At 36.9% G+C, this 24,676-nt stretch overlaps 1 protein-coding gene across 1 annotated transcript in view; it reads left to right on the forward strand.

The window, feature by feature from the left end:
• Positions 1-15,828: 15,828 nt before the first annotated feature.
• Positions 15,829-24,676, forward strand: part of AHCYL2 (adenosylhomocysteinase like 2) — a 1,498,752-nt gene continuing 1,489,904 nt past the window's right edge. Inside the window, exon 1 of the mRNA XM_044088837.1 lies at positions 15,829-15,911. Within this exon, the coding sequence (XP_043944772.1) occupies positions 15,882-15,911 (30 nt within the window). The 5' untranslated portion in view covers positions 15,829-15,881. The remainder of the gene's footprint in view (positions 15,912-24,676) is intronic.

Here is a 24,676-nt window from a genome sequence, read left to right on the forward strand (position 1 = left end):
TAAAACGGCAATGTATTAATTTGGATACTAGTGTCAGCTATATGCACCTCCTCATTGATTATTTTAAGCCAGAGGAGGACGCTTTAACTATTAATATCAACAGGCTTCAGGCTGACCTTTATGACAAGTATCCTACCTCACTAGTTGATCTCAAGATGGGTCATCTTATAGACACCATGACAGCATACGAAATGCAATTGCTATCATACAAGAGGAAGAAACTACAGCGAGACTCACAGGATTTTGCCACAGGTCGATACTTTGCTTGGCCTAGGGAGAACAATGCTGATGGAAACCAAAGGGGGTAAAGAATACACCTTCAAGGATGACTCTAATAATGTGGTCGTTAACATCGAACAGTTTGATTCCACCTTAAGGGATTGTGAAGGTGCTATTGCATCAGCACAGGAAGTGACAAAGGTGTCTACATCCGACACACCAAACACAATGGGTCAGAAAGCATCTATCAGTACCTCCACTTATGGAGGAGCACGACGGAAGGATGGAGGTACTATATCCACTCAACACACCTCAACTACCATAAATAACAGCATTCCGACACACAGTCTCAATATGCCGTATCCTATTAGAGCTTCCCATTTTCAAGGGAGGTCACTGAGTCGAGGATGCATGAAAAGGAAAGCGTCAACAGAAGAAAACAACCCAGTTACTCTGAAGAGAATGTGGCAAGGACAATCATTAGTGTGGAACCTATCACAACATGTTTTCACAAAGGAGGAGCTCAGTGTCCTTAATAAAGGTATGACTTACATACCAGCAAACAAAATGACTTTAACAGACAATGTCATAGAATTAAAAATGTTTGTATGTAGCTTAATGTTGAAGTTACAATATGGAAGCAATAATGCTGGGGAAATGCAGAATGTGGGGATTTTTAAAAAAACAAGTGGTTATACACCGGTCTTGAAAGGGGTAGTGGAAACATTTGAGAAAATGTGCTTGAATGATATATATATAGATATATATATATATATATATATATATATATATATATATATATATATATATATAAGCTATATGACAGCAATGTGAAGTCAAAATGTTTTGTTAATTTGAATGTAAAGGAAAAGAAAGCATTAGAAAAGTCTATGTCAGGACATGTCTCTATCAATCAGACCAGCTGATAAAGGGGGCTCAGTCGTTGTGATGGATTACTATGTCTATAGGGACCTGATGTATGAGATGTTGAGTGACTCTAAAACATATCAGTGTATTACAAGGGATTGTGTTGAAAAAAGTGTTTTTTCTATCAGTAATTATTTATTTGAATGTATGCAATGCCATACCATCTCACAAGAATTACATGATTATCTTGTTGTTAGAGAACCAGTAATACCGCTCATACAAGGTCTCCCTAAGATACATAAGAACGCCCTTAACCCACCCCTAAGACCTATAGTAGTGGGAAGGGGATGGGTTATGGAACCATTATTGATTTACAATGAAGAACACCTAAAACTGGTTTTAGCTCAGAATAAATATATCTTGAAAGACACACAACACTTTTTAGAAGATCTATATGCTTGTATTAGGGATAGATCATCCACAAGGGAGTGTTTCATGGAAACTTTAGATGTACAGGCTCTATTTATGGCCATACCCAATGACCAGGGAATAGAAATGCTTAAAAAGTATCTCAGAGAGGATAGTATGTATCAAACATGAACAAAAAATTATTGAGTTATTATGCTTCATGGTAGAGACTATACTAGAAAACAACATTTTTGTCTTTGAACAGACTCTCTTTAAACAGTGTGCTGGTGTAGCAATGGGCACTCCTTGTGCCAATAGCTACACCAACCTGATAATGGCAGCATGGGAAAGAGAGAATGTCCTTGGGCATATGGGCTATACTCTGATTTTTTTATCGGCGTTTTGTTGATGATCTCTTTCTCCTTTGGGAGGGAGATGATCTATCCTTTCAAAAATTTTTGGAGGGTATCTGTAATAGTACTGACTTCCTGAAGTTTACAGCTTGCAGTTCTACTAAAACCATTGAATTCCTAGATGTCAGAATAGATAGGTTGCCCTCGGGAAAGTTTGAAACTAGTATACATAAGAAAGAACGCCATAGGAACACTTATGTCGAAAGAAGCAGAATGCACCCACGACACATCTTTGGAAAAGTGGTGAGAGGGCAAGCTTTAACAGCATCAAGATTAACAGTTAATGACAACAAACTTAGGGATGAGTTGGGGAATTTAGAACATAATTTTTTGAAGAGAGGATATCTGAAGGATGAGGTGAAAACAGCACTAACATATACCCATGAAATGAGAGAAGATATAGGTAAACCGTACTTCTCTAACAATGATAGAAGAGTCAGTGGTAAATCTATGGGTTACAATGTCTTGAAAGTTCCAGTTACATACTCCAGTAATGTTAAACTTGTACAGGATATATATAAGAAGAACTGGAATGCCTTGTATGCGGATGAAAATGTCAGGGAGCTAGTGGGTGACACTCCACGTTATGTCTTCAAAAATAAGAAATCATTGAAGAGACTTCTATGTGGCCCAAGACAAGATAGACAATATAATAATCAGGTCAAGGGTAAAGAACTTGGCACTCTTCCGTGCCATAAATGTAATTATTGTCAACACCTTGACCACAAGATATGAGAAGGGAGTTTACGTTTGAATTAACGGCTAATTGTAATACTACACATTTAGTTTATCTGAGTTACTGTGAGAAATGTACTGCTTTCTATGTTGGTATGACCACACGCAGATTACGGGATCGAATTAGGGACCACCTGTATGACATTTCTAGGAGGGTAACAATGAATGCACTATCCAAACATACTATGGAGGTGGGTGATGAACACACTTTTAAGTTTATGGTAATTGAGGTTGTTATACCAGGAATACGTGGAGAAGCGATTAAGAATAGAGTTGAGGGAAGGGAATTGGAATGGATCATAAAATTACGTGCCAATCATGGCAGGGGTTTGAATGGAAAATTGTCCATCCACCCTAAGTTGTTAGATAGACCCTTACCCAGATATGATATTATTTTCTATATCTTTTATATATATTTTTATACATAATTTTATATATTTTTATTATGATTTTTATAATGAATTTCTATAATGAATTTTTATTGTTGTCATGAAAGTTTTATGGCATTTATGAAGGTTTGAGTTTACTGTGTAGTTTACTTAGATGCTTTGACTTTAAGAAGTTGTTCTTAATTGGATGGCTTCTGTCATTGGCTATGCAGATATTTAAAAATGATGATGCATTTCCTGTTTGTATTGTCAGATGAAACAGCTTTTCTGTGAAAGCGCTCACTTGTTTCCTTTTATAGTTGATATTTTTATTGGAGCACCAATTTACCTTCACTACTTCCTGAGTTTGGACACATGTATATATATATATATATATATATATATATATATATATATATATATATATATATATATATACACACATATCCATCTATCCACAACCCCCTTTTCCCATTTTTGCACATGGGTTGGGGTGTCACTTCAAAAGTAACAATCATCTACAGCCAAGGCCCTGCCATGGTAGTTCTTCCACACCTCACACTCACAAGCACACTCACACCTATGGCCAATTTAGAGTATCCAATCTACCTACTGCATATCTTTAGAATGTGGGAAGAAACTGGACCACCCAGAAGAAACCCACACAAACACAAGGAGGACATGCAGACTCCACACATACCAGGCACCACAACTGATAATAAAACCGGTGAACCTCTTGCTGTGTGGCAACAACACTATCCTCTGTGACACCATGCTGTCCCTGCTGTGCCACTGTGCAGCCTATATATATATATATATATATATATATATATATATATATTTTTTTTTTCCCTATCCACTGGGGAACAGGGAAATAGCAACATCTGCTGTATCAGAGTCTGATGCATTACACTCCGCCACAGTGTTCTTTTGATACTTTTCACGGTGAAATGGTTATTACAGTATATATAATGGGTATTTTTGTCCTATTCACACACAGCAAATATATTGCTTTCTCACTGAAGACAGCATTTAATTTCTTGCTATCTGGCCACTTTGTCTAGTCAGTAAATCCACAGTGCTGTGTGGTTGTTACAGTATAATATGGGCCATTTAACTCCACTCACTTTAGAAATATATTGTTTCCAAAATGAAAGTAGGCCTTGTTACATTGCTAACATGCCTCTGAGGTCTTATCACAGAATCCACAGTACTGTATGGTTATTAAATATAATCAGATACCTTTATCTGATGTGATCAAATGAAATATATTGATTTCCCACTAACAACATCAAAATGGGGTTCTGACATTTTTCTGCTTGGCAGTAGTGGGTGTATCAGCAACCTAAAGTACTGTGCGGGTGCTGAAATCCAATCTGAGGCACTTCTGTCACTTAGAATGAATATATTGTTTTCCCACTGAAAGACACCTTTGATATATTACTATACATACTCGTGGTCTTAACAGTAATACATGGTTATTACAGTATGAGCTGGGACACTTGACTTACAAAGAAACAAATGCATTGCTTTCCCATTAAAAGCAGCCGTGACTGTCTTACTAGCTATTCCATGGTCCTATTAGTGAATCCCCAGTACTCTATGGCTGCTACAGTACAAGTCTGGGTCATTTACCTGTCTCAGATATACTATCCTATCCCACAGTTTTATCAGGGAGTCCAAAGTCGTCTGCAGTTATTACAATATAATCTTCTACCTTAGACACAACATTCATTTATCAAGGGTCGGGGTCATGCATGTCTTAGAAAAGATGTTGTAATCTTTATATATTAATTTAATCCACAGTGCCAGAGATCCCATTGTTCTAGTCACTAAGCAATGTCACTTTTCTTTACTCCCATTCTGAACTCTGTTACATATAAAGAAAACATTGAAATGTTTCTTCCCTCACCGTACCTCTCAAACTCTTACTGCAAGAAATCTGCACAAAGCCTGACAAAATGGGGAGGACAAAGGCCCAGAAATAGGGACAGATTTTAAATATTGCTCTTATAAGCTTAGAAAGTTTCTAGAGTATCAGGATTTGTGTTAGCACACATTTTCTGAAGGATTTGAAGTCTGAAACTCAAATGTATTTCATTATTGGTGACACTAGTTCTCAGATCATCCCAGTGATTTGCCAGAAAGCCACATATTTTATCAGGAGAACACCAAAAATATGAGGCAAAAATCTGGATAATTGCGAGGTAAGTCTAAGACTTGCACTCCTTGTCTTTTTGTCTTTCTCTAATTTTGCATTCTCTGTGCATTACATAGCTTTCTGTAAAGTTTCACATTACTTCTTTTGGCATTTTGCTGTAGTATCTATTTCACCACAGAAATGTTCTTTGATTAAGGAAGTCTGAGTAAAGAAGTGGTAGGTACATCAAAGATACTTATTACCTTAATAAACAAATATGGTGGCTGTTTCAAGTTGCACTAGGGTAAATGACAGTCTGTTTAGGAGCTCTAAACTAGATACAGACTTCTGCGGAAGAAGGAAGGTTAAAATGAAAGGTTACTAACTTAGCCTGTAGGTACAAGCTGTCAGTCACAACCTTAGTAACAGAATCTTTGAATAATAAGTTAACAACTCAGCATGCAACACTGGGGAGAGGATATTAAGAAATACATTTTCATGGATTAGCAATTCCTTCTAGTCAAATATTCCAAACTGTTTTAAAGCTGCTACTATCAAAAATCAAAATAAGTACCTTACAAATTTATAAAGCTGAGCAGCAATTAATAAAAATCAAAAGGATTAATACAGTCTCATTACAGGAACTCAAATAAATCAGTAATTCAGAGTACTGTTATTGCAAGGCAATGGAAAAATATGAGGACCCTTGTGCTGTCAGATGTTGTTGTTGTTCTTTTGGCTTTTTCCTGGTTAGTGGTCGCCACAGCAGAACTCCGATCCGCTAATGATTGGCAGTAGATTTTTATGAATGCCGAGGTGCCAGCTCGACATTCAACCTTCAACAAAGGCACGCCCATTTACGCATGTCTTTCGAACGCCCACCCAACCGCGGGGAGGACATGCAGACTCCACACAGTAGGCACTCCCCGCACACCAGCTGAGAATCGAACATGAGAACCTCTTGCTGTGAGGAAACAACGCTACCACTGCACTATTGTGCTGTCAGATAATGGGTCTAAATAGTGCACTGTAGGAAGATACCGTGGCTGTAAAATAAAATCACTTTAATGCTGCAGACCCCATTTGGTCATTCTGAGGTATAATAACTATCTGAAGTGATGCTGAATGATTATTATGCACAGAAGATCAAAAAGTAGTCTTTTAATACAATCAAGGCATTGCAAGGAAAGGGTAGTTAGACAATATATACGACTAACATTTGTAATATATATATATATATATATATATATATATATATATACATATATATATATATATATATTTATATATATATATATATATATATATATATATATATATATATATATATATTTATATTTATATATATATATATATATATATATATATATATTTATATTTTTATATATATATATATATATATATATATATATATGCATACACACACACACACACACACACACACACACACACACATATCTATGTATATATATATATATATATATATATATATATATGGGTCTACTACGGTTGATTGAAAACTCACTTGACTGAAAATGAAATTACTAGGACCACTTCACTAAAAGCTCACTTCACTGAAAACTCATTTCTTTGAAATTCATTTCACTGAAAGTTATAAATGGCCTTTTCCCCACTGTAGTGCGGCCCTGGAGTTAGTATATAATGTAAGGGGGTGGCATAGCCCCCCACATATTATAAACATTTTAAACTATATACAGTGATACTTGCAAGTGCAATAAATAACTGCTTCCAAAAGAGAATATATAACCAAGATATGTGGGGGGGCTTTGCCCCCCACACCCCCATCCCCCCTTACTTTATATACTAACTCCAGGGTCATACTACTGTGGGGAAAAGGCCATTTATAACTTTCAGCAAAATGAGTTTCAGTCAAGTGAGTTTTCAGTGAAGTGGTCCTATAATTTCATTTTCAATCAAGTGAGTTTTCAATCAACCGTAGTAGACCCATATATATATATATATATATATATATATATATATATATATATATATATATATACACACATACACACACACACACACACACACACACACACACACACACACTCACATATATAGGTTTACACTGAGATTTGTGAACCGCAGTTGATCGAGAGTGACAAATTAACTTGCAGTTTGCAAGAGGCAAGAGGCAGCTGTGCAAACCTAAATACATTGACTACACTACATTGCATGGGTAGTGTAACTTGAGTATTTGTGTTCAGAATTTTGAGCAGAGATTGCGGTTCAGTGAGGAGCAGGAAATTAACCCATTTCCTCTCTGTAGTGCGATCTCGGAGTTGGCATATATAATTTGCAGAGGGTGCGGGGGGCACAGTCATTTTGAAATGCCTGTCTCACATAGTACTGAACAAATTATACAGAAGAGGAAGCAGAGAAGGTAAAGTAATGCAGTGCATACAGCATCAACCAGTTATTTTGCTTGAAAGAATCAGTTAGGACAGGAGGCAAATAATGCAACATATTATTTTGGACAGCATTTATAATATGAGATCTACAGAGCAGAACCAAACTATGTTAGGAGTGAAAACTAAGAGAAATGTCATACGTGAGAGGGCGTTGCTGTTCAGTAGTATATGGCAGAGGAGAAGGAATTCTGTTTTTAAGGGTATTGAGACTAAGTTGCAGAATCCAAAGGAGGACAGAAGTGTGAGTCCGTCTTTTTATACTGCTAGCAGAATATGACACTACATGATACTGTGCATTCAGATATTATCTCCAGTGGAGTTCATTTAAGTGTATGAGATGGGAATTTAGTCAACAACCATTCCAGGTGGTTGAGATAATTTGCCAAGTACTGATAACGGGTTCTAGATGCTCTGTTACAGGAAATAAAATCCTAGGCAATAATTGCATGAATACAGGAAGAGAGCAAGGTGTGCATGGGGAGCTGAGTGAGTTTGTGATGCATAAGAGACAGGCTGTGTGTGTGTGTGTATATGTGTATATATATATATATATATATATATATATATATATATATATATATCCCCTAGAAACCAGATGTGGGGCTGAGATCAAAGGGCAGTAGGGCATTATTGGTGGCACTTGGGTATTTTAAGAATACTCACCTGAGAGCTACAGATAGGTATGATAGAGAATCGGTGTATGATGCGGTAGTGGTGAACATGATGATTTTATTCATTTTTTCTAGTTTATTATTAGGCAATTAGAAGCAAGCCAAATTTCTGAACAGAGTAGATCTGTTTTATGTTTCACAGTGGTAATACAATTAATAATGCGGTACAGAACATTATCATTTGCATAGAGGAAAATATTATGGTTACAAAGTGTTACGAAGTTTAAAAAGCTCTGTAATGAGCTGCTCAAACTTCTAGTGGTCTAAGTAATAAACCACGTGGAGCTTCAAAACTGAGGAGATGAGTAACTCTGGATGGCTTGGACTAATGAGACCTGTATTTTGAAAAGGAATCAAACCAAATACTGACTTTAAGGCACAGACTTAATTTCATGATTTAATTGAAAAGTGGTATGTTCTAGGCAGTAATGAAGGTCTTGGATAGACTCAGGTTAGGGAACTCTGAGCACTGATTAATTTTCAAGTGAAGCATATGTGATATTTGTACAACAGTACCGTGCCTACTTTACAGTCCATGCTGTTGAGAAAAGAGGATGACATTTTTTTTCGATAAAGTCAACAAGCTACAGGTAGGTAAGCTTTTTAATGCTTTGGAGAGAGAAGAAAAAGACAGTAAGACTTTTCCTTCTCCGGCTACATATCATTGCAAATCACTGTGGCTTTTAGAAAACACAGTTAAGTTGTGACTTGCAAGTCCAGCATCTAAAACTCTATCTTTTGGCTACTAAAAGGTGAGAATAAATTAGTGACTAGTCAAACCAGTGGCCTGGAAAGTTAAGGCAGCATGACTTCTGTCCTGCTATGACATAGACCCATGTTCACAACTCAAGCTGGTGTTGAGAAGCTGAAGATATGAGAAAGCACTGGGCATATTCAGGATGTGCCCTACTCAGGGGTAGTAAGCTACCACTTCTGTAAAGTTACTGCTATTTACTGCTGGAAAAAGAAGCATAAATTTAGGGATACTGGGGCCCAAATAAATGAGACAATCCCATGAGAGCAGTAATGTATACATGCTGCAGTGTACACTTACTGACTACTGAATCCAGCAGAACAGAGAGTAATATAGAGAAGTATCAGGGTCCATAATGTAAAGAAACTTCCTCTAATTGGAAAACCCCAGGCCCAGATGCAGTACCTAACTTTTGACTTAACTTCTTTGCACGAGGATTTAGCCATGAGTAGGAGCCATTTATATGGGCACCCAGAACACACTCCGTACTGGTTAACAACAGGAAAAACAATGTTCTTATTTAAGAGTGAACCTGCAAGCTACCTAAAAATTATAGACTAATAACTTGTCTTCCAATGACGTATAAACTATACATAGGAATTGACACTGACAGAATTTATAGTCATTTAGAAGAAAACTCAATTATGGCAGTAGAACAAAGGGGCAATAAAAGAAAGTCATATGGAACAAAGGATCATTTGTTGTTAAACAAAATTATAGTGGAGAACTGCAAGAAGGGGAAAAATCTAAGTATGGCATGGATTGACTGCAAAAAAGCATTTGATAATATCCCACATTCATGGATAAAAGAGTGCTTAAAAATGTATAAGATACACCCTACACTGATTGACTACATTACAATAACCATGAACAGCAGCAGACCACTTTGCAATTAAGCCATGATAAAGGACAGATTATTACCCCAGGGATAAAAATTCAAAGGGGGATATTCCAGGGTGACTCTCTGTCAGCATTGCTATTCTGCCTTGCCATTAATCCATTAAGCTGTTTACTTAACAGCTTAGGCCATGGCTACAATTTGGCTCCTAGAAAACAACAAAGTCTAGTGACTTCTCATCTTCTCTTTGTCGATAATTTAAAACTGTATACCTCATCAGATGAGGAACTGAAAGCACAGCTGCAGGTTGTCAAAACTTTTTCAGATGATATTGGAATGTCATTTGGTCTTGATAAATGTGCAAAAGCAACCTTTAAAAAAAGAAAACTGCAGCACCAGGAAAACATCAGTTTGGGACAAGAATGTGATATAAAAGAACTTTAGCAAGAGGGAGTGTATAAATACTTGGGAAATGATGAAGAGTCAGCAATAAAACATGAACAGATGTGAATAAAACTCAGTAAGGAGTACTTTAGAAGATGTAAATTAATCCTGAAAACAGCATTGACATCTAGGAACAAGATCCAAGCTATAAATCAGTTTTCTCTTCCTGTCCTAACTTATAGTTTTGGAGTGATTTACTGGTCCCAAAAAGTGTTGGATAAACAAGAAGGATGATGCTTCATGCCAATCACCAAATAATTTATAAAAATCATTGTATACCAAGATTATATATTCCCCATTCCGAAGGAGGGATGGGCCTCCTTGAAACTGATTACATGTATAGATCTGCAATCGTGGGACTCCACACATATCTACTGACCTCACAAGATCCAAATGTAGTGAAAGTTTTGAAACATGAGTAAAATAAATCTAAGATGACATCTCTGCTTAATTTACCAGAAGCATATCGACATCAAGCAGGAATGGAAATCAATCCAGAAGTGGATAAAAACCAGGCAGAAACTGGATGCGCCAAAAAAAACAAAAGAAAGATTATAAGGTAAAGGACCAGATGAGAAAGCAAGAAATGTGAAAAAAAAAACATAAATATAGTTGCAAGTATAGAAAACCTCTGGAAGAGCCTCATGTTGATCAAGAACGAATGCAGGAATGGTTAAGGAGAGGCAAATTCAAACCAAGAAATGAAAGGTTAATATTGGCAGCCCAAGGTAGTGGGCTATGTACATGATGGTTTACAAAGTCCATTGAACATGTGGGAGAAACAGACAAATGTAGCTTTTGTAAATCGAATTGGAAACAGTCACACACCTTGTTGCTGGTTGCGAAACACTAATGGCAGAGGGACTGTATACTGAAAGGCATAATAATGTGGCGAGACTGTTGCACTGGAGATTGTGCAAACATTATGGCATTGAAGTGGCTGAAAAACACTGGAAACATGAGCCACAAAGAATCATAGAAAATTATAAGTTTATACTACATGGGATCACCAAATACCAACAGCTGAAACGATAGATGCTAGAAAACCGGATATAGTAGCCCAAGAAAAGAAAGCAAAAGTAGCATTGATCATTGAAATTGTCACACCTAGTGACTATAGTGTCTTGTATACAGAGAGACACAAAGTCATAAAATACCTGGATCTGCAGGCAGAAATGAGAGCCATGTGGAAGAAAGATACCCAGACCGTTCCAATAGTAGTAGGAGCAATGGGTCTTATAAAAAAGAATTTACAATTGTATTTATCTATGTTACCAATTCATGTAGCATCATAAGAATTGCAGAAGGAGTCATTACTGGGCACATTGCAGGTGCTGCGAAGAGCACTTTTGTCTGACAGACAGAAACAATACTAATTTCATGAACTATAATTGTACTTTGACTTAGGAATAGGGTCCATTCGCATCATGGTATTAGAAACCCAAAAGACTTGGAGAAATTAAAAACTAAAGAAAAGAAACTCTATTACCCAAACAACTGAGGTTAAATTACAATCCCAAGCACTAGAGAAGCTGGACAGAGATGGAAATGAATAATGAGGCTTTGCCATCTCATCTCTTGTTCATGGTGAGAAGAAGATTGTATGACTCGCGGTACACATACATTCAAGAGCCAATGGTGGAGACCCAAGATTGGATGGGAGGAGATTGCTTTCAAAGGAGGTGGGGCAATTTAAGGACTTATGTCACCCTCATGAGAAGGCAATATCACCACACCTTTTGCACATCAGCCCCACTATATGTGCTACTGAGATATGCAACAGGAGAAAGTTATCTTTTCCATGTCTTGCCAAGATGGAAGCTGCTTTCCTCTAGCTCATAAAGTAGTTAGTGACCATGGTCTGGTGGGAAAGATAGGCAATCAAGCAGGAGATCTGAAAAGTTAGAAAAGGCACTGGCATGGGGCAGAAATTTGGCTGCAACAGGTAACTAAAAGTAAATTTAAAAATTTGTACAGAAGTGTTAATGTCATGGATTTAAGGACCTACATAAGCTCACCTGGGGAGGTAAGTAATAAGATATATGAAAATGAGCAGCCCAGCAAAGTGACAACATTAATCTCTTGAATACCATGAAAGGCATTAGATCATATCAGGATAAGGGTGAAGAAAAGACCAACACAACTATACATGGCTTATTTATTTATGTATTTGTGTATTTATGCATTGGTCAACAAGAAAGTTGACTTATCCAAACAGACATTTTTAAGAGGTGACCCAGGCAGTGAGATAATACATTAAGGAGAAATCATTACATTTGTAACAGACAGGTAGCACATGATATTCAATTACGTTACTACTGGATACATATTTAAGTAGCACATGATATTCAGTTACGTTACTACTGGATACATATTTAAGTAGCACATGATATTCAGTTACGTTACTACTGGATACATATTTAAGTAGCACATGATATTCAGTTACGTTACTACTGGATACATATTTAAGTAGCACATGATATTCAGTTACGTTACTACTGGATACATATTTAAGTAGCACATGATATTCAGTTACGTTACTACTGGATACATATTTAAGTAGCACATGATATTCAGTTACGTTACTACTGGATACATATTTAAGTAGCACATGATATTCAGTTACGTTACTACTGGATACATATTTAAGTAGCACATGATATTCAGTTACGTTACTACTGGATACATATTTAAGTAGCACATGATATTCAGTTACGTTACTACTGGATACATATTTAAGTAGCACATGATATTCAGTTACGTTACTACTGGATACATATTTAAGTAGCACATGATATTCAGTTACGTTACTACTGGATACATATTTAAGTAGCACATGATATTCAGTTACGTTACTACTGGATACATATTTAAGTAGCACATGATATTCAGTTACGTTACTACTGGATACATATTTAAGTAGCACATGATATTCAGTTACGTTACTACTGGATACATATTTAAGTAGCACATGATATTCAGTTACGTTACTACTGGATACATATTTAAGTAGCACATGATATTCAGTTACGTTACTACTGGATACATATTTAAGTAGCACATGATATTCAGTTACGTTACTACTGGATACATATTTAATGTGCTGCTTCACTAGTACTGCTGTTGGTAACATAGCTGAAAAAGCCCCATTGTTCTATAGAAATTAAATACATTGTATTAGCTCTGTGGTGTACAGAAATGAAGCCATCACTATGATGCAGGTCACCAATGTTCAGCTAGCTACCTAGACACTGGAGGAGTTGGCCAGGGAAAAAGAAGGAATTATGTGATTTATGCCTGCCTAAGTTAGTCTTGAAGGAGGGCATGGAAATATACATGGAGTACACCTTGCATCACAATCCCTGCTGAAAGCAAACAGCCAAATAACAAGAGGATATTAACATGTAAACCAGGATGAGCAGCCTGACTGAGCTATGTGCCACTCATGAAAATGGCATTCCCACTCCATATGCCCAAACATGCCAGAAGATGGTTAAGATATAACATCATGTTATCTACTCTTACCTACTACAAAAATTAACCCATATTGCCAGTATAAAGGCCCAGTGGTCCCCTGGCCTGGTGGGTAACCCAGTCACAGAGACTTAGAGCTCAGGGAAAAGCAATGGCCAGCAGCAGTTGGTCAAGTTGCCATGGAGATAAAAGAAAGTGAAAATAAAAAATAAAAAAAGTGTGATAAACTATGACAAACTATTATATAAATAGGGATGTTCCTTTGTACATCAGATACAGTAGCAACATATTACAAATACTAAGGTCATAGGAAGTTCAAAGCTACCGAGTCTTGCAGCCATTATACCTGTGACCTTCCCAGTTTCTACTCTAGACTCAAGGAGGGCTAGGCCAGTATAGCCTCGGGGGAATTGATGAAAACCCATTCAGTTATTCAGGTCTCATCTGAAGCAATAAAGTGCATCACACTGCTTGATCTACAGAGGGAACATAATGTTGAGAAATTATGATTAATAAAACATCAGACATGCTAAGAGCAAATATTTTGCCATGTAATGTACAAATGTTTAAACAGCCTATGTCAGTGGAATTCAAGCAGAAAATTACAGTAATTGCGTCACAGGTTAAGCTTTATTATGAATAAAGCATAGATAACATCATGGCAGCCAACAATGCCTAAGTATGACTGACAGGTTAAGTTATGCCAAAATAACCGTGAAGTAGACAATTTCTACATCACAGCAGCAACATTGTAGCCAACTCATACCAAGACAGTTAGAACAATACCAATAGGGAGTGATGTATCAGCAAGTTTAAAGTGTAGTGGTTAATAAGCTTCATAAGTAACAATTATGGTAAGATATGAGATAATATTGCAAAGTAACAATTATGCTGGAAGACAGTAATTATTTAATATACTGCAAAAATATAGCCTGCATTAGTGGCATAGAAGGATAGAGTCCTGGGTATGACTGATGTGAGCTGGGTCCAATTAGTAGCTGAGACACTTGATGGCAGAGGCAGGGTAAGATAGAAGTGGCTATTCTGTGGGGATGACCATGGCAGGAGCCAGGGATCAGGGAGGTCACTGAGCTGGATATGAGAGTATGTCTGATGAGGCATGACTGCTCTAAGGATCGATGGTGACCACATCGTTGAGATACATATCAGAGCTCACCTGGTAATGTCAGCATAATGGAGAGCAGGTAGATGTAAGAAAAGCTTCACCGTGAGCCCTAGTATAACAACTCCTCATTTGTCCCATCCTGTCTGCTACATGCAGATGGAGGCCTCCATGTGCAGGATCTCTCCAAAAAGGAATACCCTCCCAGGGAGGGTCACACGTGGGAGCTGCCAAAGATGGAGCATGCCAAATAAAAGGTGGGACTAAATGGGAGCTAGCAAATGAGGCAGCTGAAGTCAGTGGGGGTGGTAAGGTACAAAACATGTAGTGAAAAATGATAAAGCACACAAAATATTACTTGTGCTTAGGTGCTCTATTAGTTTTATTGCCTATATTTTAATCTGTTTTTGGAAAATATTCACATAGTAGATCAGTCACTAAAGCCAAGAACCTAGTAAAACATTTCAATTGTGTCACTTCTTACCATGTAACCATAAGTATCTGTGACACACATTATCAGAATGGTTATAAAGGAGGCATGTTAGGAGACTGAGCACTCTTTTAGTGAAAGCCATTCCTGTAGATCAAACATGCTGAAAGCCATTTCCAGTGCTAAAGGACATTGCTCTTTACCCCGCTGTTATACAACTATGGAGTTATTATATGTAAGTATTGGGAATATGGGGTGTCCCCCAACATGGGAGATACAGGGGTCTTGCAATAAAATTCAGCATCTTACATTTGGTTAAATCATCTTAAACATCACCAATACTGAAAAAGTGGGGGCACTGTAAATGTATATAATAAAGAGAGAGATATAAAAGTGATCATACAGCAGTTTCTGTTTTTTATTTCCTATTTTTAGATGGAGTGATTGCGCAATAATCAAGTTCTTTTTATTCTATGGCCAGAATATTCCGAGAGAGTTGCTGAGCAAAATTCAAAATGGATGACTCGTCTGTGAAAACGTAGTGCAGCATGGTATCCAAAAGTCGGACATGGGCTGCTTCTGTCCGAACGGAACAAAGGTGCGTGGTGATGCATTCCTTACACGATACAAAATGGCTTTGTCACGGAAGAATTTGTGGCATGCATATAAGCAGAGGAAAATGCTGCTGTAGTTGAATGTTCCTCAGTTATGAAAACTCCTCCGATCGTTTATATTCTCTTATTATCGAAACTCTTAAGGCCCAGTTAAGAAAATGTCTGGTCCTTCTCTTAACCTGTAAACTTTTTAAGATAACCTAATCACATTGTTGCTTTTTTCCCCTTGTTTGTACTGTTTATATGACATCTTATGATGTGCTCCATAATGCTTATATTGTACAAAGAGCATCTATGGTTGAAACCTACTTTATAAATTATACATGAAATACATGGTGTCAAACTTATTCAGCTGTACTGATGTTATCAGTTCATATTGTTGCTGTTTACAGTTTTGACATCATTCATCACATTTAGTTTCTACCACCTCATACCTGAAAATAAACAAAGCAACATACTCAGTGCATTACGTATATACAGCCATACTTTGCATAAATTCCCAATCCATCCAAAAAAGGTGCACTGTTAAGGGAATCGTGTCTAATGACAGGGATAGAAGTTAAAATCAGAGTACCTCAGAAATGCTCACAACCTGGCAGTGTATCAGTAAAAATATGAAACAGTCCAGTGGCTGTACAGGTAGCAGAAATTATATTGGTCATCTATCACATGCATACAAGTCAGTGAGAGTAATAATGTATGCTTACATTTTCTATGAGAATGCTACGAGATTCCTTAATATGACAAGACAGATACTACCACATTAGAGCTATAAAGTATCAATCGTGATCAAGGTGAAAAAAGTATTGTTCTGGTTTTACAGTAGGACTTTTGAATTAGTACATGATATTACTGGCAGAACATCTCATGTTCCCACACAGAGTCCTTGAAGTCATGTTGTTGCTACACGCTGACAAAGAAATCAGATTCCTCCTTATGATGTATAGAAATCATGTAAAGATAAAACAGGACATTTAACACCAGACATCCCAGGAACCCTAGCCAGCACCCACATGCCCTTAAGAATAAGGTACACAGCCACTCCAGTGGCATAGAGTGATACAAAGTTTTGACTATGGCCCAGCGAAGATTAGGAGAGAAGTCATCAATGATGCTTCTATATAAAAGAAACCTCCCCCCACATGAAAGCAAAGAAGGCCGAGTCCTCAAGATGTCCTTAGGATCCACAAGTGGGGCTACTAATTCAGGAAAAAAAAGAATAAGGCACATAGAATCCACACTCTTCAGTCGGTTACAACTCAGACATTGAATGACCAGGTGTGTAAACTTGCCAAAATGTAAAGGACATGAAATACATGTAAATATATTCCCATATATAGCTAAGTACAACATTTGTTATGAATTGAGTACTCTCGATTAAACAGTGTACAGTTATGGTCATGACTGACAGTGTTAAACAGAATCTATTGTTTATGCTAAGAGATGTATTCTTCACTATAATTATATATTCCTGAGGTTGAGTGTTAACACAAACACACTGGAGCACAGACATGATGTAATACCTTTTATTATTTATTTTATTTTATTTTATTTATGTACTACCTTTGAGGTCAAATGTTTTGAAGCAAGCATTTCTATTACTGGCTGTGTCATCCATCCGTGCTGTCTTCTTCCTGTAAGAGTTGAAAGTCGATTCTTGCTGCTATCACCATTACTTCCATAGCAATAGACTGGGATGTCACAAAAGGTTTCACAAGTTAAACAAAGGGAATATTAATGGACAGATACCAACTGTTTACATGGTGGTAACAAGATAAGACTAAAATAATCGAATAATCAGACCATACAAGCTGAACTCTGTATTGTGACACCTTGCATGAAACAATGCTATGGATGTGACTCATGGGGTTCATTTTCTTATCAGCCTTCAGTAACTATGGCAGGCTTGTTCTTAAATGTTCTGTCTACCTTTTAATTAACAGCACATAAAAGAATGTACAAGCACATCAAACAGAATGCACCTGTATCAATATCCTGAGGAGTCTTTCAAACAGTGTATGCAGAAAGGCACAAACTCAGTAGCAGTAAGTCATATCCAAAGCCATGATATCAGTCAGTCTAACACAAACTGACAATCCAGCTAGACATGGGGCTGCTAGTAGCAGCCCCCACACTATGAGTAACAGCAGGCCCCAGCTTCATAACCCTACATTCCCACTACAAGCAAGAGGTACAACTTAGAATCAAGAGGCTGGATTTCTCTGTATACGATAAATGTGACAAAGCAGGTCATTTTCATGAAAAAGGAAAACAAAAATGAAAAATATCTCTGAGAAGTGAATAATAGATGAATAATATGGAATACTTGGGAAACCCTACCTAAGAAAGGGCCAGATACGAAACAGGCAGTAGGAGGGTTCAAGGGATGTGTGTGTGCAGTACAAAAGGCATTATCTTTTTAAAAGTAGCATATGGCTGCTATCACATGTCCAAAATCTTTTTTTCTAGTATCCAAAATCAAATCAAAAATCCAAACTAACTACTTGAATCACCATCCTACCAACACATACCTAAATCCTACCATTTATTATTATTCATTGTCATATAATACCATGTAGTTTTCTGACACAAAGTATTTATCAAAAAAGATTGCTGTGTGATCGTGGTCCACCTTTACCTGTCTGTGAAAATCTACAATGCTGTTGTCTCTAGTTTATATGACAATAGTACCCTATATAGCATCACTATATATATATATATATATATATATATATATATATATATATATATATATATATATATATATATATAATATTTACTGTATTACTTTGCTATCCATTATTACTCTGGCTTTTACTGCATTTAGTTTGGTGTACTTCCACATCAAACTTTATTCCAACAAGGATACCATTTTCTCACCACTGATATCTTACAGTGTTTATTTATTTGTTTGCCTGTTTATTTATTCATTTATTTGTAAAGAAGGTATGTATGCATGCATCTGATTTTTAATCAGGTAAGGAGGGTTGGTCAAAGGACCCATTTCCACCCCATACTAGTTATTTCTTTTAAAGGTGAAACTCCTACAGCTCTAGCTTTTGCGAAAGCCAACACATTCCGGCTAGGCTTATAAATGCCTTTGGGCAGATGGCCTAGTACCTACCCTACCTATGAACCTATGAACCTATGAATGCTTGACCATTCATGCCCCTGCCTACATATAACCCTTTAAAGAACGCTGGGGTATCAAATCCTGTCAGATATGTTTGGGCAGTATGGGTAGGTGTAAAAATAGGCACCCTGGGGTCATTTGCCTAGCACTCATCTATGAACCGCTTATGCTTTACATGGTTAATATTACCTAGCAGTTCTTTCTTTTCCTCTCTTATTTATTCAGATAACGCATCACTACTGTTCCTCAGTATCTGTCAAAGGGCTCAAAAGGCATGCAGGTTTGGTGGGATTTCAAATGACAGAGACAGTGATGTGCAAATTACTATAAATTGTATGCCAAAATAATGTGATTGTTTGTTTATTTAAGCTGACAACTGAGTAGGTGAGTTGGTCAACTGACTTTTTTCAGCCATGATCCTGGTCATATCGCAGGACGGACATTTAAACAATGTGATAAAAAGCTGATTAAATGACCACAGACATTGTTCTGTGAGGTATGAAGTGACTGTAAATTTGCTGTACGTGCAGAGGAGTAAACAAATTAAAGATGCCATGAATAGATGCAGCAGACATTTCTCAGGTTTTTTTTTTTACAGAATTAAATGATCCTTGTGTTTACTAAAATGCATTAATCTTGATTTTAAATTTACAAAGCTTCAACAATTGTGAACACAAAGGAAGTCAGTAAACACTATTCCAGTTCTCTTAACAAAAGAAAATGTTAAGTACAAGAAAAGCCAAAAAAACACAAAGAAATATAGCAAAATGGCAGGAGGAACAATCGCAAATGGATCCCAAAAGATCCCAATCCCAAAAGAAAATGTTATCTTTGGTTATTTATATGAAATATCATGTAAATTATAAACCTTCAATATAAACATGAATAAAATGGAAGAATATGTTTACTGATGTGGGAAAGCAGTCACAAGAAAAAACTGACAGCAATTACAATGGATAACAAAAAGGAAAATAACTGTGATAAACGTATGATGTTATGATAGAAAAGTATTACTGAGGAATGCTACTAGTAAAATAATAATGTGAGATGGCATGATGTTATGAGAAAAAAGGCATTAGTGAGGAGGCAATAATAAAAGGAAGGGTGAGCAATAATTTGCAATATTTACTGCAGATGATATGTCTTATAATAGTGATCACAAAATAATGCAAGGTAGCAAGACACGATTTAATGGGCTTGAGCTTGGCAGGCTGGGTTTAATTAAAACAACCATTCTGTTTGGAGGTTTAGAAGTGATCAGGTAGGGATTTCTTAAATGAGTTTCGATAGATCCACTGTGGGTTGTAGGGTCGATAGAGTGCCACGCTAGTGGACCAAGTTTAGAGAATGCAGATTCAGTAGCATTCATAGTTAACTGAGGTTGATATAAATTGGCAATGCCTTGGATATGATGTCTTCATGGCACTGGCTGAGTGTAGGAAGGAAAGAGTTTACTGACTAAAATGGGACAAAATAATTGTTAAGGATAATATAGAAAAATGGATGTAAAGAAATAGACTGGTCAATCTGAAGTAGGAATTGTATTTACTATAATTAGAAATAGTCAGTGGCATGTAATTTGATCACAGTTTCATGAATCTGAGGGTCTAGTGCATATTTTGGTTAGGGGCGTGTGTGTGTGTGTGTGTGTGTGTGTGTGTGTGTGTGTGTGTGTGTGTGTGTGTGTGTGTGTGTGTGTGTGTGTGTGTGTATGGGGTGTTGGTTTGATAACTCTATAGAAGAACAGTTTAAGGTAACTAACAGTAGTTTTTACAACATGATACAGAGATTAGTGTTGCATTTTGATAATAGCAGAGAATACTTGTGTGAGGTGTACATTTTGGATTTGGCTTAAGCTACTTTGGTCTAGCAAAGAAGGATTTCAGATGAGAGCATTGCATTTAAGCTTATCTAAATCCCTGGTGATAAGGCCTGATGTTTCAGACTTGACACAGACTAATGTGCTGTGAGAGACAGGGAACTTTAGTGACACATAAGTAGACTGGAGCTGTGCAGGTATGACAAGTTAGCAAACAACAGTACTAGGGGGGAGAGAGAGAAGTACTGCACTTATGAAGAAGCAAATCATGCATTTTTTCTCATTTTGAACCCACTACCTGCTGAACATCATCTCCTTCCTGGTCAGTTGGTTCATTCATTCTCCATCACTGGAGTGAGGGTTGACTGTAAGACGTCATGATTAATGAAGCCATAAGGGATTGTTCATATTTTTGCTACAGCCCTACACCTCTGTGAACACTTACTAGTGCAAGGGTAGGGACATAGAATTGGCTGTCTATGATGGATTTTCCTTTATTTCTACAAGGGATGGTCCCATCAAGCAAACTTCCCACCATCTCCAAGCATGAATGGTGGTTTCCCTATCTCCACCAGGGCAATTGCATCCACTTTATGGGCCCCTCTAGTGCACACTGCCCTTCTCACTCCAAGAAGAGGCAAGTGGGATAACTTCCTTTTGTCTTGCCCCTCTGTGCCTGTGTCTTCTAGTACTGGGGGGTACTAATCATAGTCCATTTGTCCAAGCAGTCAGAGCACCCTTCCTTTGCAGTACAGAGGCAGGAGAAACTGTTAATATTTACATTTATATGCTACTAAAGATGAAAAAAAGCTGGAAATATAGGCAAAAGAGGTAGAGGTGAGAGGGGGCAGTGAGTCAAAGTGCAGGTAATGATGGTTATGGAGTGGCAGCATGGAAGCAAACATTATTGTTATGTCAGTTGTAGTATGGTTCGTGCAGAAAACTCAAAGGGGGATGAATAGAAAATGGATGGCTGGAACATAGATGAAAGACAGATGAGTTTGTAGAGAGATGTGACGGGAGATGGAGTAGTAATTTGAGCCTTTGATGCCACCAAAGGATTCATGTAAATAAATAAAAACCTCTCCTCACCTGTTCTGCACCATCAACTTGCTACTGTGATACCATGGTAACTATAATTACAGTTCTCTATGAGTTGTACACCTTTAAGGGTTATGAACTAGCTAGAGGGATTTGCATGTTTTGCTGTACATATTTCTTACAGGAAATGTAGTTAGAATATAGGAATCAGAGAGACTAAACCACATCTGCTGTGCCTCAGAGCTATTTCAGTTTTGCAATACAATATGGTGTCAGAGTGGTTAAGTATCTTCCAGAACTGAAGAAAAATCTGCCTGCAAAATGAAGAAATAGATTTACTTTCAACAGACCCTATGTTCAGACCCACAAAAGTATAGTAAGCGTAACTCTCAATGGAAATGCTGCTTATCTGCACTCTTCTAGAATTATTTGCCGAGAATAAAATTTTGCCAGTAACTAGAATCATGAAATGTTCTATCCAGATATGTAATTTATTCCTCATTCTAAATGGATTAACAGAAACATCTGAAAAGATTCATTGCTCTTCATTTCCTCACTATGGAGGAAGCCTTAAAGGTATTTAATTATTTTATTTTTCTCAAAGAGGAAAAAGACAAGAGTAGTAATTTAAGAAAAAAATCAGGAATTATTGTGAGCATAGAAAGACCTCACCAATAGTCCCGTAAATTGTTGCTGAGCTAAAGAATACAGTCAAGAGATTCAGAATTTGGTGAGGCGCATGACTCATTAATAATAAACAGAACAATCTGTGGCAAATCTGTTGTCTAAGACATGATGAAACAAGAGGCAGGCTATGACCCAAACATATCTAAAGCTGCAGGGATAAAAGATAAGCCCTTATTAAGAACCTCTACCTCATACCTAGTGAGACTCTTATGAGATAAATTCATAACTAAGGATTGGGTAGTTGTTCCCACATTTTCTTCAAGGTGGGTCCAGTGTGTTCTCCTCCTGACCCCTTCTGTTTCACTCTCCCTCTGTTGTATGAGCCTCGTCCTTGCACATGTTGGGGAGTGCCTATCGGGAAAGGGTCAGGTGTCACAGCTCTATCATCAGTCAAATGTGGATTGAGGGGTATGTTAGAAATTTTCCTTCTAACCACTGGTTCTATGTTTGAGCCAGAAAGTACACAGTTATCCATATTCTTATCAACTACCCTGTTAAAAACACTACTATTGTTCGCTTCATTAGAAACAGTATCAGAAACAACATGAATTTCTGTAACTGCAACCGCTTCATCCTTATTACTAGTAGATTCTATTGCATTACTAGTTATCATTAATTCATTTATTCTATTACTTGAATTATTAGATGAGTGTGAAGGAGGAAAAACACTTCCTTCATTATTGTTACTACTAATCCCATTATTGTTCCTAGGCCAAGTGAAGACATGGCCTAATTTAAAGTCTCTGGTGTCTCTATTAATCTTGGACTTTTTCTGCTCCAACAGTCTCCTTTCATAGATGTTTGCATTGTCCAACAGTTTATCCATTGCACGTTCAACTCTAGCACCTGAATACTTAGAAAAAATACCTTGCTGTTGTCTAGTCAAATTATTCCTTAATTTCTCCTCTTCTGGGTTGAAAATCTCATTCAGCAGTCTCATATATTTAAAGCTAAGCTCCAAATTTAATTGCTGCCATTGATACAGTAAGCTAGGATACAAATTACCTGTCGTCGGCATCTTGAGAATGCGCAGTCCCCTCGGCACTATCTTCTTGCTTAAACAGGCTTCAAAGTGCTGGCGCTGCAATTGCATACGTTTCAACTTCAAAATGTCCAACTCCAGTCTGTTTAACTCGTCGTCCAGCCCAACAAAGTCATTAGAATTATCTTCATCAACACCATCCATAGGTTCATAAGAAGAAAGTAAATTGTCATTACCAGCTAAACTCGTGCGAAAATGTTCAGCAAGTCCAAACGATGTATCATGACCTCATAGAGTATACGGTAATTCAATTGGATCACTTCCTGTGTCAGTCATGCTCCCTCGGCGCAGTAAACGTAAAAACAAAATTAGAAAAAATAGTAATAAGCACATTCCACACCAGAGGGTAAAGGCACCTGTGGATGCAAATAACTGGATAGTCAACAAATATAAAAGTTCGGTCATCCACAGGAACCAAGCACTATATCTCACAGGCGTAAATATAAAAATGTAAAAACAGCAAATCCAAACAACGATTCCAGACAACTAAGATTGTGCAGCTATGGTGCAAGAATACATGAACTAGGCAACAAAGTTCTGGCTTTATTGTATTTGTAAGCGCTTTCACCTTTCGGCTTCTTCAGACATTTATAATAAAAATCTAGCCATTTAAATACTATACAAGTACATTTCATTGGCCAGACAGATAAACACGTCACTAAATTAAAAATACACATATTAAAGAAATATCTAGCCACTTAGTTCAAAAACATATATATTTTTAAAAAGTATCTAACCTTTTAATTAAAAAACTTCCTAGAATATTATCCTAAAAAATGTATATGAATTCATGGACACATAAAAATATATATTTGAATATAAATATAGATATAAATATAAATACAAAAATATACAAAATATATACAAACATCCATGCAAACCCCATTAACATATAAACATATGTGTATATATCTAAAATAAATAAAGAACAAGAGTGGGTATTCAAATAATTCAAGCTGACACTACTGGCCTCCTCTTTCTTAAAATGGGTTTAAGTGAGGCTTTATCATTAAGGCCAGGCTCTCTG

The sequence above is a fragment of the Protopterus annectens genome, chromosome 11.part0, assembly GCF_019279795.1.
Source record: "Protopterus annectens isolate FY-2018-M chromosome 11.part0, PAN1.0, whole genome shotgun sequence".
In the NCBI taxonomy this organism is placed as follows: Eukaryota; Metazoa; Chordata; order Ceratodontiformes; family Protopteridae; genus Protopterus; species Protopterus annectens.